The 17567-nt window shown below is 43.4% G+C and overlaps 1 protein-coding gene across 3 annotated transcripts in view; it reads right to left on the bottom strand.

The window, feature by feature from the left end:
* The window catches only part of LOC143770005 (uncharacterized), a 59056-nt gene that overhangs the window by 16964 nt on the left and 24525 nt on the right, over positions 1–17567 (bottom strand). For all 3 annotated transcript variants that reach the window (XR_013214518.1, XM_077259151.1, XM_077259150.1), the window contains exons 5-9: positions 15935–15953; positions 15626–15691; positions 12795–12860; positions 5561–5620; positions 4767–4811 (exon numbers count right to left, since the gene is read on the bottom strand). Coding sequence is in view for 2 of the 3 variants with exons in the window: in XM_077259151.1 (XP_077115266.1) it covers positions 4767–4811; positions 5561–5620; positions 12795–12860; positions 15626–15691; positions 15935–15953 (256 nt within the window). In the remaining variant the exon portion in view is untranslated. The remainder of the gene's footprint in view (positions 1–4766; positions 4812–5560; positions 5621–12794; positions 12861–15625; positions 15692–15934; positions 15954–17567) is intronic.

Here is a 17567-nt window from a genome sequence, read left to right as displayed (position 1 = left end):
CAACTTGCTGCGTCCTCTGCGCCCAACGCTTGCGGCCAAAAAAACCCATGCGTCGCAAAACGCAGCACAATACATGTCCATGCGCCCCCATGTTAAATATAGGGGCGCATGACGCATGCGGCGACGCTGCGGCGCCGAACGCTAATGTGAACGTAGACTTACAGATGCGCAATTTCTGGGGTGGCTGCGGACTGGTATTTGTAGCCGGGGGGTGGGGGGGACCAATATCCATGGCCCCTCTCTAGGCTTTTAATATCAGCCCGCAGCTGTCTGCGTAGCCTTTCTGGCTATAAAATATAGGGGGACCCCACGTCATTTTTTTGGGGGGTCCCTCTATTTTAATAGCCAGTAAAGGCTACGCAGACAGCTGCGGGCTGATATTCATAGCAGGCTACAAATATTGGCCTCGGCCGTCGGCTTTCCCCCTCTGGCGCAGAAAATTGCGCGGGAGCCCACGCCGTTTTTTTCAGTTTTTTATTAAATTAAACGCTCATTAAGCCCTGTTTCACACTTGCGTCGGCACGGGTCCATCGCTATGCGTTGGGCCGACGTACCGACGCACGTTGTGAAATTTGTGCACGTCGTGGGCAGCGGATGCAGTTTTTCAACGCATCCGCTGCCCATTCTGAAGTCCGGGGAGGAGGGGGTGGAGTTTTGGCCGTGCATGCGCGGTAGAAAATGGCAGACGTGACGGATGTGCCAACGGTCCGCCAAAACACGACGCATCCGTTGCACGATGGACGCGATGTGTGGCCATCCGTCGCGATCCCTCACTAATACACGTCTATGGGTAAAAAACGCATCCTACGAGCACATTTGCAGGATCCGTTTTTTTCCCAAAAAGACGGATTGCGAAAAACGCAAGTGTGAAAGTAGCCTTATAGAAACATCGGCCTTTCTATTATATATCTATGGATATATCTATCTATAGATATATTTATCTATAGATATATCTATAGATACATAGATGTATCTATCCATATATTTGGGTGCTTTCACACATCAGGTTTTTGCCGTGAGACACAATCCGGCGAGTTTTGAAAAAAACAGATCCATTTCCGTCGGATCCGTCTTTTTCTCATAGAGTTTCATCCGTTTTTTGCCGAATCCGTCAAAAACGCTGTTTCCGCCGGATGGAAAACACATACAGAGGAACGTTTTTTCTGTCCGGCGAAAAAACGCACAGCGACGGATCCGGCAAAAAAAGTATGAAACTGAGCTGTGAAATGATGAATCTGGCCTTGGAATCCGTTTTTTCATGCATGTTTCCATTCAAATCATGCACATTTTCCGTTTATTTACTTATTTCCAAAAACGGCATTAAAACCGCGCATAAACCGCACCAAAAAAAGCATCAAAACTGCATCAAAACTGCACCAAAAACTGCATCAAAACCTGGTGCAGTTTCGCAGTTTTGGTGCGGTTTTGATACAGTTTTTGGTGCGGTTTTGATGCAGTTCTTGGTGTGGTTTCAGTGCGGCTTTTTCCGCAGCATGTGCACAACAAGTCTGCGGCTCTCATAGACTTACATTGGTTGTGCACTACACTGCGGATTTGATGCAATTCAGTGCAGCAAAAAACGCTGCGGATCTTCAATCAGATCCGCAACGTGTGCACACAGCCTTAGCATTTAGGGAACCTAGCAAAAAAGCCAAGCAAAAAATAAGTGTGGGATTGCACTTTTTTTGCCATTTCATTGCACTTTGAATTTTTTTCACATTTTCTGCTACACGACATAGTAAAACCAATGATGGCGTTCAATAGTAGAACTTGTTCCGCAAAAGATAAGCCCTCACATGGCCATATTGACGGGAAAATTATGGCTCTGGAAAGAAGGGGAGCGATAAAGGAAACCAAAAATGCTCCAGGGGGTGAAGGGGTTTAGAAACATGGATATGGACATTATCTATCTATCTATCTATCTATCTATCTATCTATCTATCTATCTATCTATCTATCTATCTATCTATCTATCTATCTATCTATCTATCTATCTATCCCATATCTATCTATCTATCTATCTATCCCATATCTATCTATCTATCCCATATCTATCTATCTATCTATCTATCTATCTATCTATCTATCTATCTATCATCTATCCGTGTGTAATGGAGTGTGGGTTGGACAAATGTAAAAGAGGAGGTTGGACAGAAATGACATCACAAATCTGTTTGAAGCTAGAGGAGGGAGGGGTTTGGGTGTGTTTTGGAGAGGGTGTGCTAGGTTCAGGCTTAGTAGCAGTGCAATGCATCATGGAACTTGTAGTATTAGAGCACAATGACTCAGGAGAAAGGAAGTTGTCGATTAACCCCATGAGAGCTGAATCCAGCACTAAAATGTGCTGCTACAGCATGATAAAAGGTAATATTGCTAAAATAAACACAGTAGATGTTTTCAGTGGCCCATAATAGCAAGATTTATGAAAAAAAAAAAAAAAGTTATAGTAGTGGACAACTTCTTTAACTAAATCCTCTCAAAAATCTACCTAAAAAATTTATATGTTTATATGAGTTTTTTTTTCTTTTTTTTTTCTTCCTTGAAGAGGTTTAAAAAAAAAATCTGGTGGAAATACAACCCCTGGCAAAAATTACGGTATGTAGTCACTGGCCTTGGAGGATGTTCATTCAGTTGTTCATTTTTTTTAATAAAAAAGCAGATCACAGACATGGCACAAAACTACAGTCATTTCAAATGACAACTTTCTGGCTTTAATGAACACTAAAAGAAATCAAGAACAAAAAATGTTGTAGTCAGTATTTGTTACTTTTTTAGAAAAAGCAGAGGGGAAAAAATATGGACTCACTCAATTAAGTGGAAAAAAAATATGGAATCATCCTCTAAATTTCAATTCCCATAACTAATACCTGCATCAAATTAGATCTGCTCGTTATTTTGCATCTAAAAAAGAGTGATCACACCTTGGAGAGCTGTTGCACCAAGTGGACTGACATGAATCATGGCTCCAACACGAGAGATGTCAATTGAAACAAAGGAGAGGATTATCAAACACTTAAAAGAGGGTAAATCATCACGCAATATTGCAAAAGATGTTGGTTGTTCACAGTCCGCTGTGTCTAAAATCTGGACCAAATACAAACAACATGGAAAACTTGTTAAAGGCAAACATACTGGTAGACCAAGGAAGACATCAAAGCGTCAAGACCGGAAACTTAAAGCAATATGTCTCCAAAACAGGAAATGCACAACAAAACATATGAGGAATGAATAGGAGGAAACTGGAGTCAACGTCTGTGACCGAACTCTAAGAAACTGCCTAAAGGAAATGGGATTTACATACAGAAAAGCTAAACGAAAGCCATCATAAACACCTAAACAGAAAAAAACAAGGTTACAATGAGCTGTTATAAAAGCCAGAGGTGGTGCAACAAAATACTAGTGATGTTTGAGAGTTTTTTTGTTTGTTTGTTTTTCGTGATTCCATTATTTTTTCCCACATAATTGAGTGAGTCCATAATTTTTCCCCTGTGCTTGTTCTAAAAAAGTAACCATTACTGACTAAAACATTTTTTGTTCTTGATTTCTTTTAGTGTTTATTAAAGCCAGAAAGTTGTCATTTGAAATGACTGTGTAGTTTTTTGTGCCATGTCTGTGATCTGCTTTTTTAATAAAAAAATAAACAACTGAATGAACATCCTCCAAGGCCGGTGATTACATAATTTTTGCCAGGGGTTGTATAACTAATGGCATGTCATTTGTTTGACAAGAATCCAAAAGGAAACCTTTGCAAACATGGCGCTGTCCAATCTGAAGGCAGCAAAGAACCTTCAGGGAAAAAACTTACAAAATCTGTTAATAATCAGGTATATAAGATGCTGAGTGGTGACAATAAATGGCCGCCGTCTGTGCAGTCAGGTATATAAGATGCAGGAGTGGTGACAATAAATGGCCGCCGTCTGTGCAATCAGGTACATGCAGGAGTGGTGACAATAAATGGCTGTCGTCTGTGCAGTCAGGTATATAAGATGCTGAGTGGTGACAATAAATGGCCGCCGTCTGTGCAATCAGGTACATGCAGGAGTGGTGACAATAAATGGCTGTCGTCTGTGCAGTCAGGTATATAAGATGTAGGATTGGTGACAATAAATGGCCGCCGTCTGTGCAGTCAGGTATATAAGATGCTGAGTGGTGACAATAAATGGCCGCCGTCTGTGCAGTCAGGTATATAAGATGCTGAGTGGTGACAATAAATGGCCGCCGTCTGTGCAGTCAGGTATATAAGATGCTGAGTGGTGACAATAAATGGCCGCTGTCTGTGCAGTCAGGTATATAAGATGCTGAGTGGTGACAATAAATGGCCACCGTCTGTGCAGTCAGGTATATAAGATGTAGGATTGGTGACAATAAATGGCCGCCGTCTGTGCAGTCAGGTACATACAGGAGTGGTGACAATAAATGGCCGCCGTCTGTGCAGTCAGGTACATACAGGAGTGGTGACAATAAATGGCCACCGTCTGTGCAGTCAGGTATATAAGATGCTGAGTGGTGACAATAAATGGCCGTCGTCTGTGCAGTCAGGTATATAAGATGCTGAGTGGTGACAATAAATGGCCGCCGTCTGTGCAGTCAGGTATATAAGATGTAGGAGTGGTGACAATAAATGGCCGCCGTCTGTGCAGTCAGGTACATACAGGAGTGGTGACAATAAATGGCCGCCGTCTGTGCAGTCAGGTACATACAGGAGTCAGGAATCGTCTCTATCATTACGTCATCTAGAAGGTTTGCTCAGTAGTCTCTGGTCTTACCTGCTCTTGGTGGGCTCCTCCTCCACTTTGCTTTCGGTGTTCTCTCTACAGTAGATGAAACATAAATCATCTGGTGTAAATGTACAAGTCACAGGGGGATTAGGATGTAACAGGTTCATTTTCAGAACATGGCAGACAGAGGAAATTCCCCAGTGTCTCCCTCCAACCCAGATACTGTCTTAGCAGAATGTGTCCATTTCCTCCTTCACAGATAAAGGGTTTCCAGGAGAATACTGATGACCAATCGTTAGGATCTGCCCCCAATATCAGGGAAGCAGATATCCAAATCCAGATGGAGACCCCACTGACTGTCACCTAGTGGCGGCCGTGCAGACAGGGGGTTGGGTGGACTACAATTTATTAGAATATTTTAATGCCTCGGTCAGATGTCCATGAAGCGCAGTCTGAGTACAGACCTCGATCACTGACCGGCCCAAACCTGACCGCCTCAAAAAAACACAAGACTGTGGAGACAGGGACATTTTCAGGAGGATTTGTATAATATGACCAAAATGGAGAAAATGGTGGAAAGTAATAAAAGATCCATTGCTCACATGATAAATGTGTACTGCAGCAATGATGTTAGCGACTACCCACCTGACCGCTGCAGCTAATCACTATCCTTGTGCCACGTCCCATCTTTGGCCAAATATTTTTATATTGGGAAACCACATAAATGTGACTGGTATGGGTTATGGGAGGGATGAGAATAAATGATGTTGGCAACTACGTTCCCTTTCTCTTCTAGAAACACCTCTATATCTTCTTATATTACCAGTAATATCTGCACTTACATAACAACGATGTTCTCCTGCATTTTGTCTTCATCATCTATCGGTTTGGCAGTTTCCTCCCTATAGTACATGAAATAGTTACCATCCTACAGTATATGTTAGGCAATAACTTCACTGAGACTTTCCATTAGGCCGGGGTCACACTTGCGAGTTCAATGCGAGAAACTCGCATCAAGTCCCGGCACTACCGACGTCACTCGGGACCGGAGCGTGCAGCTGCATAGAAATACATGCAGCCGCAAACTCTGGTCCCGAGTGCCGGAGGCAGTGCCAGCGGCAGTGGCGGGACTTGATGTGAGACTCGCGCGAGTGTCTCACATTGAGTGTGACCCGGCCTAATACTAATGATTGATTTTACCTATATACTGTATACACACGCACTATATATACACACATTATATACTATATATATACACATACACACTATATACTGTACAATACACATACTATATACTGTATACACATGCACTACAGCTCTGGCAAAAATTAAGAGACCACTGTAAAATGTCAGATTTTTCTCTTTATAGGTACCGTATATTTTTTGAGTAAAATGTAAATTGTTCTATTATTCTATACTACTGACAACATACATACTAATCAACCGAAAGATCCAGCAATAATTATGCTGTCAATTACATATAATTCCGGCCGTTACACCATCAAGTCCCACAGGAAGGGAACAGAAAAAGCACAATATTCCTAATTCATAATAAAAATCATTTTTTATTGAATAAGTTAAGATGTACACTACAATACAAACTAGTCTACCAAAGACCTCAGATGTGAGGGACTATAAGGCTACTGATCTCATTAAACACACAGAGTATCCACAATAAATCCACACGTGGCAACAAATTCCCTTTTTAATTAAGAGATACTCTGAATCCCATAGGCTATGGTAATAATAGACCACAATCAAAATAAGGCATATAATTAGCCCGTAATCAACTATAGCATATTCCTCATGTTACAATAAATATTCCCATGGACTATCATGTGGAGCCCTTAATTGCAAGAGGCTATCAGCCCTATGTCGCCATAATAATAGAAAGGAATAAAGCAATGCTTACAATGTGTGAGATGAGTGCCACGTCCTTGGGAAAGGTCCCTGTTGGGACCGAAACGTCGCTTTCTGGGCTGATTAAATAGCTCCTCTTCACTACAAATGGTGTGCTGCCTCCAATTTCTCTGGATTTTTATGATTGAGGTTTGGTATTTGCCTGGGGGGTTCTGCACCCGGACTCTTTCTTTGTGCTGCTCTAATTTTTATATATATATATATATATATATATATATATATATATATATATATATATATATATATATATATATATATATATATATATATTTTTTTTTTTTTTTTTTTTTATTTATTTAAGGAAAGTTGTATAGGGAATCGAGCTGCTGGGTGAGAATTCACCTGTATGATATTGTGTCACCTTTACAGTCTAGATATAAAAATATGTGACTATATAATGCAAAGAATAAATTAATCCAAAATGTGCCAGAGAGTATAATTAACCGACCAATATAAAGCCGTAAGGTGAGGGTGAAGTGACTACAACCATATTACAGCATACAGAGTAATAACATAGCACAATTAGTACAGGCACATGTGCAACATAATCAGAGCCAATACCAGATGCACAGTGTGGTGGTGGTACAATGAGTATGGTACATAGTTAGCAGCAGGGACTCCCATGTAATCCATCCACCCCAGGGAGTCCCAATATGAAAATACTGGTAATTTTCACCCAGCAGCATGTCTATACACCTTTCCTTTTTTATATGTATATATCACTTTACCATTTCCCCAATTATACACATCGTCTCCTGACATCACCTCATATTACTACATGTACCAGTGATTGTCTTTCCGCTGTCTCTCACATTAGGTCTTTCTTATATCTAACTGAACTTGCGTTTTCTCCCTCCACTAACCTACCTCTGCTTCTACCATTACTCTCCAGTAACATGCCCGCTGTCTTGGGGTTATTTTTGACTCTGATCTTTCTTTCACTCCTTACATCACTTACATGCTGAATTTGACTTTTTCTTACCTTTGACTTTGAAAAAACTCTTACTGTAGCTCTTATTAATTGTCGTCTGGACTATTGCAACTCTCCACTAATCGGTCTCCCTCTTACTAAACTCTCCCCTCTCCAATCCGTCCTGAATGCAGCAGCCAGGATCATATTCCTTTCCAACCACTACACTGATGCCTCCACCCTGTGCCAGCCATTGCACTGGTTGTCCACCCACTACAGAATCCAGAAACATTGTAGCTGTGGACTAAATGTAAGATTTTTTAAAACTATAAACGTAATCAATTTTTTGATGAACATTGATGCCTGGAGTGGACACAGACAGAACAGTGACCTGTGCAAGAATAATATATGGACCTTTGTAGTTCAATAGCTCATCATAAAGTATGCTATGCTACCTGTTATGGAGATGAAAGTGCCCCCCTCACCTCTTGGGTCCCCCTCCATCTACACAGGTTGCACCATTGGTATGTCCCCCTCTGCTTGGTGCGGTACCAATCCATCTCAAATATTAAGCCATCATATTAAATGTGCAACATGACAATTTAAAGAGTAACCATCACTTTATTTTTATTTTTTCTCATGAATCAATAGTACATGTGAAAATAAAAAACTTTGTAATATATCTTATTAAAGAGATATCTGCTTCTTTCTCCTCCTGAACTGATCATTCATTCTCAAAATTCTTAATTCACGAGTAAAATCTGTATTCAGTGAAACAGCGAATGTTCTATGGAGACCTGGAACTATTTTTCAAAACTGTTTTCAGAATGTCTGTCTGCCTCTAGCTGCTCTATCCTCCTCTTCCTCCACCCCTCTCCATAAAATTTAATAAGCACCAACTGTCATCTCCTATCTCAGTAATGGGAAAATCTATCTTCACTGAATACAGATTTTACAGATTTAGGCCGGCGTCACACTAGCAAGTTTTACGGACGTATGAGCGCAGAAAATACGTCCAGAAAATACGCATTACACACGGCCCAATGATTCTCTATGGGGCGTAGAAAATCGCAGCATGCTGCGTTTGTCAGCGTAAAAATCCACCAATGAAAGTCTATTGGGGCGAGAAAATTACAGATTACACACGGACCATGTGTGTGACTTGCGAGAAATACGCACCGGTGTTCTATAGAAAAGCCGGTAATTCAGTGCAGCGTACAGTAAAATCACACTGACAGAATAGAATAGGTAGAATAAATGTCTACACATAGTATAGGTGTATACATATATATATATATATCTATATGTGTCTCACTGACATATATATATATAATTGCCTAGAATACTACTTCCTGCAATTTGTGCCAACTTCCGTGGCTTTGTCCGGAGCTAATGTCCGGAGATAATGTCCGGAGCTAATGTCCGGAGCTAATGTCCGGAGATAAGTGACGTCACCAGTGTCCTACACCCAGGCAGGGCACAGGGGCCCCAGGCAGCATATGGGGCCCCAGGCAGAGCACAGTGGCCCCAGGCAGAGCACAGGGGCCCCAGGCAGCATATGGGGCCCCAGGCAGAGCACAGTGGTCCCAGGCAGAGCACAGGGGCCCCAGGCAGCCTATGGGGCCCCAGGCAGAGCACAGTGGCCCCAGGCAGAGCACAGGGGCCCCAGGCAGCATATGGGGCCCCAGGCAGAGCACAGGGGCCCCAGGCAGCATATGGGGCCCCAGGCAGAGCACAGTGGCCCCAGGCAGAGCACAGGGGCCCCAGGCAGAACATGGGGCCCCAGGCAGAGCACAGGGGCCCCAGGCAGAGCACAGGGGCCCCAGGCAGCATATGGGGCCCCAGGCAGAGCACAAGGGCCCCAGGCAGAGCACAGGGGCCCCAGGCAGCATATGGGGCCCCAGGCAGAGCACAGGGGCCCCAGGCAGCATATGGGGCCCCAGGCAGAGCACAGTGGCCCCAGGCAGAGCACAGGGGCCCCAGGCAGAGCACAGGGGCCCCAGGCAGCATATGGGGCCCCAGGCAGAGCACAGGGGCCCCAGGCAGAGCACAGGGGCCCCAGGCAGCATATGGGGCCCCAGGCAGAGCACAGGGGCCCCAGGCAGCATATGGGGCCCCAGGCAGAGCACAGTGGCCCCAGGCAGCATATGGGGCCCCAGGCAGAGCACAGTGGCCCCAGGCAGAGCACAGGGGCCCCAGGCAGCATATGGGGCCCCAGGCAGGGCACAGTGGTCCCAGGCAGAGCACAGGGGCCCCAGGCAGCTTATGGGGCCCCAGGCAGAGCACAGTGGCCCCAGGCAGAACATGGGGCCCCAGGCAGAGCACAGTGGCCCCAGGCAGAGCACAGGGGCCCCAGGCAGAACATGGGGCCCCAGGCAGAGCACAGGGGCCCCAGGCAGAGCACAGGGGCCCCAGGCAGCATATGGGGCCCCAGGCAGAGCACAGGGGCCCCAGGCAGAGCACAGGGGCCCCAGGCAGCATATGGGGCCCCAGGCAGAGCACAGTGGTCCCAGGCAGAATATGGGGCCCCAGGCAGAGCACAGTGGTCCCAGGTAGAGCACAGGGGCCCCAGGCAGCCTATGGGGCCCCAGGCAGAGCACAGGGGCCCCAGGCAGCATATGGGGCCCCAGGCAGAGCACAGGGGCCCCAGGCAGAGCACAGTGGCCCCAGGCAGAGCACAGGGGCCCCAGGCAGAACATGGGGCCCCAGGCAGAGCACAGGGGCCCCAGGCAGCATATGGGGCCCCAGGCAGAGCACAGCGATATTTTGGACCACTGTGCGGTGTTTCAGACCCCCTGTGTGATGTCTGGGGCCCTGTTCTTAAGTATATTAAAGATTAAAGTAACGTATATTAAAGTATATTATAGATCAAATTTGACACGTTTATGAGCACCATTGAGTGATATACTCAAGAATGACATAATTTTTCAACATTTTATGGTTTCAAACTGTAAACACTCGTTTTTTTTACTTCAACCAGAAAACCTTAATGGTTCATAAAAAACTTGACTGTTCAGGATATGATAAAAGTCATAGTATTCTGAATCTTTAACTTATAAAGATACCTTTACATGGGGTGATTATTGGTTCCAGAGAGGCTTTCGGCCGATAATCGTACACATGGCTGGTGACAGGACAATACAATATAAACGTTCAAAGGTAAACACTGATAACATTAAAATCTAATATATAATTGCCTAGAATACTACTTCCGGCAATTTGTGCCAACCTCCGTGGCTTTGTCCGGAGATAATGTCCAGGGATAAGTGACGTCACCAGCGTCCTACACCCGCTCAGGGTGGACAAAGATATATGCCTTCGTGGTGTGCGGCACTTTTCTGATTGGTTGCCGCCTGCCGCGAGCGACCAATCAGAAATGTGCCGTACTGTCAAGAATTGTCAAGAGCTGGTGAGTGCAGCCATTTTTTGTTCTTTCTTACTATTATTTATTAATTGTATTATTCTTACATTTGAATAAATAAAGTATATATGGATTCTAGACTCCCGATTCTTTAGAATCGGGCTGCCATCTAGTATATATATATTTATATATAGACTGCATATATGTTTTTAAGAATAATTGAGCCGATGGATCCATGATATGTCCATTTTGCAAGCCTGCGAGAAAAAATCGCCGTACGGATGCCATACGGATGACACACGGATAAATTTGTGCGTAAAAATCGCATCCTCGCATTGAATACGGAACAGTGTTTTGGGACAATTACTGCGTATTACGGCTGTAAAAAACGGACCGTATTTACTTACGCCTAGTGTGACGCCAGCCTTATACCCATGAATTGAGAGTAAAGAGTCAGTCCAGGAGGAGAAAGAAGCAGATTTTGCTGATAAGACAAAATACAAAGTTGCATAATTTGATGTGACCTATGGATTTCTGAGATAAAAATTAATACAAAGTTTACACTTTAAGGCTATGTGCACACGTTCAGAATTTTTCACGCTTTTTTCGGCCGTTTTCCACGGAAAAAATGCTTAAAAAACGCATACATAAGCATCCCATCATTTTTAATGCATTCTAGAATTTTTGTGCACATGATGCGTTTGTTTTTTTCGCAGAAAAAACGCATCGCGGTAAAAAACACAGCATGTTCATTAATTTTGCGGATTTTTCGCATTTTTGCCGCTATTTAATGCATTGGGAAGCTCCAGAAAAAAACGCACAAAACGCTCAAAAAACGCGCAAAAAATCACGAAAAAAAAACGCATGCGGATTTCCTGCAGAAAAAGTCCGGTTTTGTTCATGAAAATTCTGCAGAAAATCCTGACGTGTGCACATACCCTAAAAAGTAACATTCTGTCTGCCTGCAGCAGCCACTAGAGGGAGCTCATTATAAGGGGGAGAAGAAACCTAGAAGTTTGGTGTTTAGAGAAGACCCCCATTCTCCATCTTATCTGCCCTTACTGTATATTATTTTCTGTCTTCTTTACATTCACTTTTGAGTTTTCTGCCACATCTGCTGGAAGTTTCTTTTAAGCATCTATTACCTTGAGTAGAATAAGACTTTCTAACATTACTTCGCATCTTCCCCCCAAATACTCAATATAAATAGGAGGTATAGAAGGTAAACGAAAACATGATACATAAAGGGTTAAAGGGTATTGATATTTCTAGGATATTCCGTCACGTTATGATTGTTGGGGAGCAGACGCTGCTGGGACCCTCGCCAATACTGAGAATGCAGAGTACAGACTGCCGATCCTGCACCAAAATAGGCAACTTTCTATCATGTCGTGTCAGAGGAATCTGCTTCTTTCTGTTCACATGTCGCTGATAATAAAGATTGCAAAGTTTCTTATTTTTATGTGTACTATTGATTCATGAGAAAAACCCGAAACAACCGGTAATTCTTAACATTGTGCGATGTCCTCCATGTTTAAAGTAGGCTCAGTATAAGCTGGATGGGGACGGCACCAATGATCGTCAGAAATCCTACAGCTAAAGTAGCCATTCAGAATTCTCACATTTAGGGCAAACAGGGAAATTAGTCGATATGTAAATATTAATCTCCTCCAGACAATACATCTTTCCTGTAAGACCCTGAATAAGGAGAGTGGAGCGCCCCTCCAAAATCATACATTGATCTAATGTTTCCTTGTAACTCAGGGTAAAGTGTAGCTAAGCCCCCAGTAAGTGATCGTCCACAGTGGGGGACACTGTAAGAATATAGAACATTGTGTCCTCTAGAACGTTTGCTGTAATTAGCGCAATAAATCTCAGCCCTTACAGAATTTCCTCCAGGATGACGATCGTCTCTTGTATTTCTTCTTTCAGGGACTTCATACTCTCCTCCCTATTGTACATGGAAAATATATCTCAGATTGAAATCTTCTATTGCCCAGAATTATTAAGATGTTCCCAGCATTAGTGACCAGGACACATTTGGTACATTCCTCCCCTTCTCCCTCCATTCTAGGTACTTTCTTTGCCAACAGTTTTACATTTACTATATTCCATTGTGAAAGGGAATCTGTCAGCAGGTGTTTTCCTATTTACTATGGGAGCAGCGTGATATAGGGTCAGAAACCCTGATTCCAAAAAGATGTCACTTACTGGGCTGCTTGCTCTAGGTTCAATAAAATCAGTGTTTTATCAGCAGGAGATTATCACTAGAGGACTAGTTGTCACTTGTCATGTAATTGTCCTGCTCTGCATAACTCCATTCCCATCACTGATTTGTCAATGTACAAATTACCAGAAAGCTGCCAATCAGCGGTATGGGCGGGGTTATACAGGGCTCAGCATTCACAGCACTACTAGATCTGTAGTAGAGAAAACAGGGATTTTATTAAAGCAGTCCAGTAAGTGATACATGGTTGGAATCAGTGTCTCTGCCCCTACATTATGCCACTTTCAGATTACATAGCAAAAAGTTGGTGACAGATTCTCTTTAAAGAAAATTTGCCACGAGGTGTCTGCCACCTAATCTGAGAGCAGCATAATGTAGAGATGGAAATCTTGCTTCCAGTGACATGTCACTTACTGAGCTGCTTGCTGTAGTTTTGTTAAAATCACTTTTATTAGCAGGAGATTATCAATAAAGGACTAGTAAACTTGCTGCCATGTAGTCCTCCATACGCATGAGCTCTGTGTAACTCTGCACACACCCATGATTTGCAGTCTTTTGCCTAGGTACAGTGTACACAGAAAGCGGCCAATCAGTGGTGTGAGCGGGGTTAAACAGGGCTCAGCATTCAGAACAATGGTAGATCTGCAGCAGAGAAAACAGGGATGTTATTAAAACTGCAGCAAGCAACCCAGTAAGTGATACATTGCTGGAATTGTTGCTTTTAGATGCGCGAGCAAAAACTTCGTGATAGATTACCGTTAATTCCAGGGTCACATGATCATAGATTCTCTCATCCAGGAGAATCGGGCTGATTATACTAATGACACTCTGACCCGAATGTCGGCATAGTGTGATCCGACTCTTGGATGAGAGAATAGGACCACACTATGAGGAGAAGATGAGAACAAGAGTTCTCCATCTTTTCTATTGTGCGAGTCTGCGGAAATCGGACTGCACTCAGCTGTCGTCCGAGTGCAGTCTGAGGTTTTCCACTCAAGCATAGACTTGAATGGGTGAGTCACATCTGATTTCAGAGTGAAATCACAGCCTCCTGTGATTTTGTTCAGTAACACATTCTGTCAGTTTAAAAAAAAAAAATCATTTTCATAGTATTTGTTAGCCAAAACCAGGAGTGGGTCAAAAATACAGACTTGATGACGTGTTTCTATTATAACTTTCCCCTCTGTTTGTTCCACTCCTGGTTTTGGCTTACAAATACTGATGTAAAATACTGACCAAATACTGCTAGTGTGACCGTAGCCTAATATTAGACTGAGTGCTATTCGATAAAAAAAATCAGATGGCAGTTGACCGATGTATATGGCGGTGGGAGCATGCGCTATGTGCTAAATTTCTGTCTGTCAGCAGCTGCCAATAGACGGCATTTCTTTGAGGATACCTAGGGATCTAGAAGATTACTGGCAGAAAAAGATCACGTGGTCCATATTATTTTACTTCATTAAATTTACAATAGATGATTGTTTATTCCAGACATAATTAGTTTATTTTACTGATTTTCTAACTATGTACCAGATAGTAAATATTGTAAACATTGATAGCAAAAAAAAATTAGCAATATTGCAGTTATTTGGGATTTTGTCTTCTGCAGCCTCCATACATTGTACTACACTGCAAGCTGCTCAGTCCTGTTCACTGGGAAACCTATCAGATGGGCTCCGCATACATATCCCTACAGAAATCCCACGTCATTTCTTTCTAAAGAAGCCATACTACAATAGTGGCTCATGTGTGTTTGCTGCTGGTACTTCATTTTGTTAAACAAGCACTCCTCCTCCCATCAGACTGTGTATTCTCTTAATTTATTGCAGTCATCATATTATATAGCACTGTGTACTTACAATTGCTCATTTTGCCTTTTTACCAGCTAATTCTTCTGTATTTCATTAGGTCTATGACATCACATGATTAAAAACTGACTAGCTGAATTAACTAATTAATTAGCTATTAAGCTCTATGTAGAAACATGAGGTCAATTTTCCCTGCACAAGTCATGAGTCACTGCAACTGTCTATGGCAGGGGGAATAGCGGAGCAACTGGGTCAGAACTTTCAGAGGGGAATGAGTAATGCAGAGATAAGATAGTCCCCGTTTCTACATAGGGCAGAGAAAAGAGAATAAGTAACTGGGTAGAAAGGCAAAGTGAGCAATTGTAAGTACAACGTGGCATATAATATGATGACTGCAATGTATTAAGAAGATAAAAACTTTAATGGGGGACTGCTTCTTTCAATAATAATTCCTGTACTGTTTCTGTCCCATAAAATGGCATCTTTGTACTGTAAAAGATGATACATGACTGGTCCCCAATACATGGCGGCTCTCTGTGGAGATAGATAGTGTGTAGACGGGTTTACAGTGAATCATCTCTACCAGAATAACATGAATCAGTCGTCAGAGATAAGGAACCATCTTTATTATTATGGAATCTGTCAGGTTTCCTTTATTAGATCGTTACATTTATCACTTACATATTTGTGATGACTTCAATCACTTCACTCCTCTGAATCGCTATCTGCAGTAATCTACTGTCAGCCCTATAGTACAAGGAAACACATCAATGTGTATATTAGGTAAGGGTTATACTAGGACTTTTCCTAACACTGGTAATTGATTTGAACAATACAAATAGATGTCCCAACGTAGTTATTGTTGGGAATAAGCTGCTGATTGCTGGGGATCCGTCCGACGGACCCTCCATCCCTGAGATGCCCCCGTAGGATGGAGCCGAGGTGGCGCATGCGCACCACACACTGTACAATGAGGAGGAAGACTCTTACCTGTGAATCACATCTGCAGCTGAAAGACAAACAGTTTACAATTAGATTTATTAAAGTAGTTAATAACAGACCCTCAGTTGCACCGGACGACTTATTTTTAGGCCGTGTTCACGTGTCATTGTTTTTCTCATCTGCACAAAACCAAACTAATTTTCATTAGTGCGCTGCTTCCAATATTCATCTTTTTGGGGGGAGGTCCTTGTCCATTTTTACCATCAGTATGTCATCCATTTCTCTTGTATGCAAAAAAAACCAAAAAACTGATAGCAATATTTCAAGTTTCTCCTAGTAGTCAGTCAATGAATGAGTGTGATCCACAATTTGCCCCAAAGCTGACATGTTAGGCTGGAGTCACACTAGTGCAGAATACAGGCGAGTGCTTTGTGAGAAAACATTGCATAGCACTCGGCCCAGTATTCGATGTGCGTGTAAAATCACAGCATGGTGCGATTGTACGCGTATATCGTCTGAGACTCGCCAATGCAAGTCTATGGGTGCGAGAAAAACTCGGCCACCACATGGACTATCCGTCCAGCTTGTGACAAATACGCACACATTTTCCTTATTTCAGACCATTGAGCCATTAAATTCAATGTGGAAAAGCAGTGAGAAAGGTAAAGCCATATGTCTGTCATACGGATACATGTGTGTTGTGACTGTCACACAGCCACGACACATGCAGCTGCGGCGCCGGACACCTGATTATCGGAGTGCTCCAGGCATCCGGGTACCCACTGCAGCTTCTTCGGTGAGCACTAGAGCTTGCTGAATAAGGAGGGAGCTGAACATATTCGCTCATCTCTAGTTACTAGCTCCATCTATATATAATTGTCTAAGGGGTACTTCCGTCTTTCTGTCGGCAACTTCCGTCACGGAAATCCCGCGTCGCTGATTGGTCTCGCCAGCTGCCTGTCATGGCTGCCGCGGCCAATCAGCGATGGGCACAGTCCGATTAGTCCCTCCCTACTTCCGTCCAGTCAGTGCCCGGCGCCCGCTCCATACTCCCCTCCGGTCACCGCTCACACAGGGTTAATGCCAGCGGTAACGGACCACGTTATGCCGTGGGTAACGCACTCCGTTACCGCTGCTATTAACCCTGTGTGTCCCCAACTTTTTACTATTGATGCTGCCTATGCAGCATCAATAGTAAAAAGATCTAATGTTAAAAATAATAAAAAAAACAAAAAAACTGCTATTCTCACCCTCCGTCGTTTGATGATGCGCTCGCGCCTGCCACCATCTTCCGTTCCCAGAGATGCATTGCGAAATTACCCAGAAGATTTAGCGGCTTCCTGTTCCCCATCACCCCAACCATCATCACAATGTTACTATCGGCTTCCTGTTCCACATCACCCCAATCATCATCACAATGTTACTATCGGCTTCCTGTTCCCCATCACCCCAATCATCATCACAATGTTACTATCGGCTTCCTGTTCCTCATCACCCCAATCATGATCACAATGTTGCTATCGGCTTCCTGCTCCACCATGCAGCCTGCCCCTGTGCGTCTGAGGTTACGTCAGCAGATCACACCTGCTATGGAAAACCTCAGTCCCTGCACTGCACAGATCGGAGCAGGGCGCTGGGGGACACAGCGAGGTATAAATAAGTGTGAGAATCTTAATACTTA

The sequence above is a fragment of the Ranitomeya variabilis genome, chromosome 4 (genome assembly GCF_051348905.1).
Source record: "Ranitomeya variabilis isolate aRanVar5 chromosome 4, aRanVar5.hap1, whole genome shotgun sequence".
NCBI classification, from domain to species: Eukaryota; Metazoa; Chordata; class Amphibia; order Anura; family Dendrobatidae; genus Ranitomeya; species Ranitomeya variabilis.
This window is presented reverse-complemented; position numbering and strand designations above follow the sequence as displayed.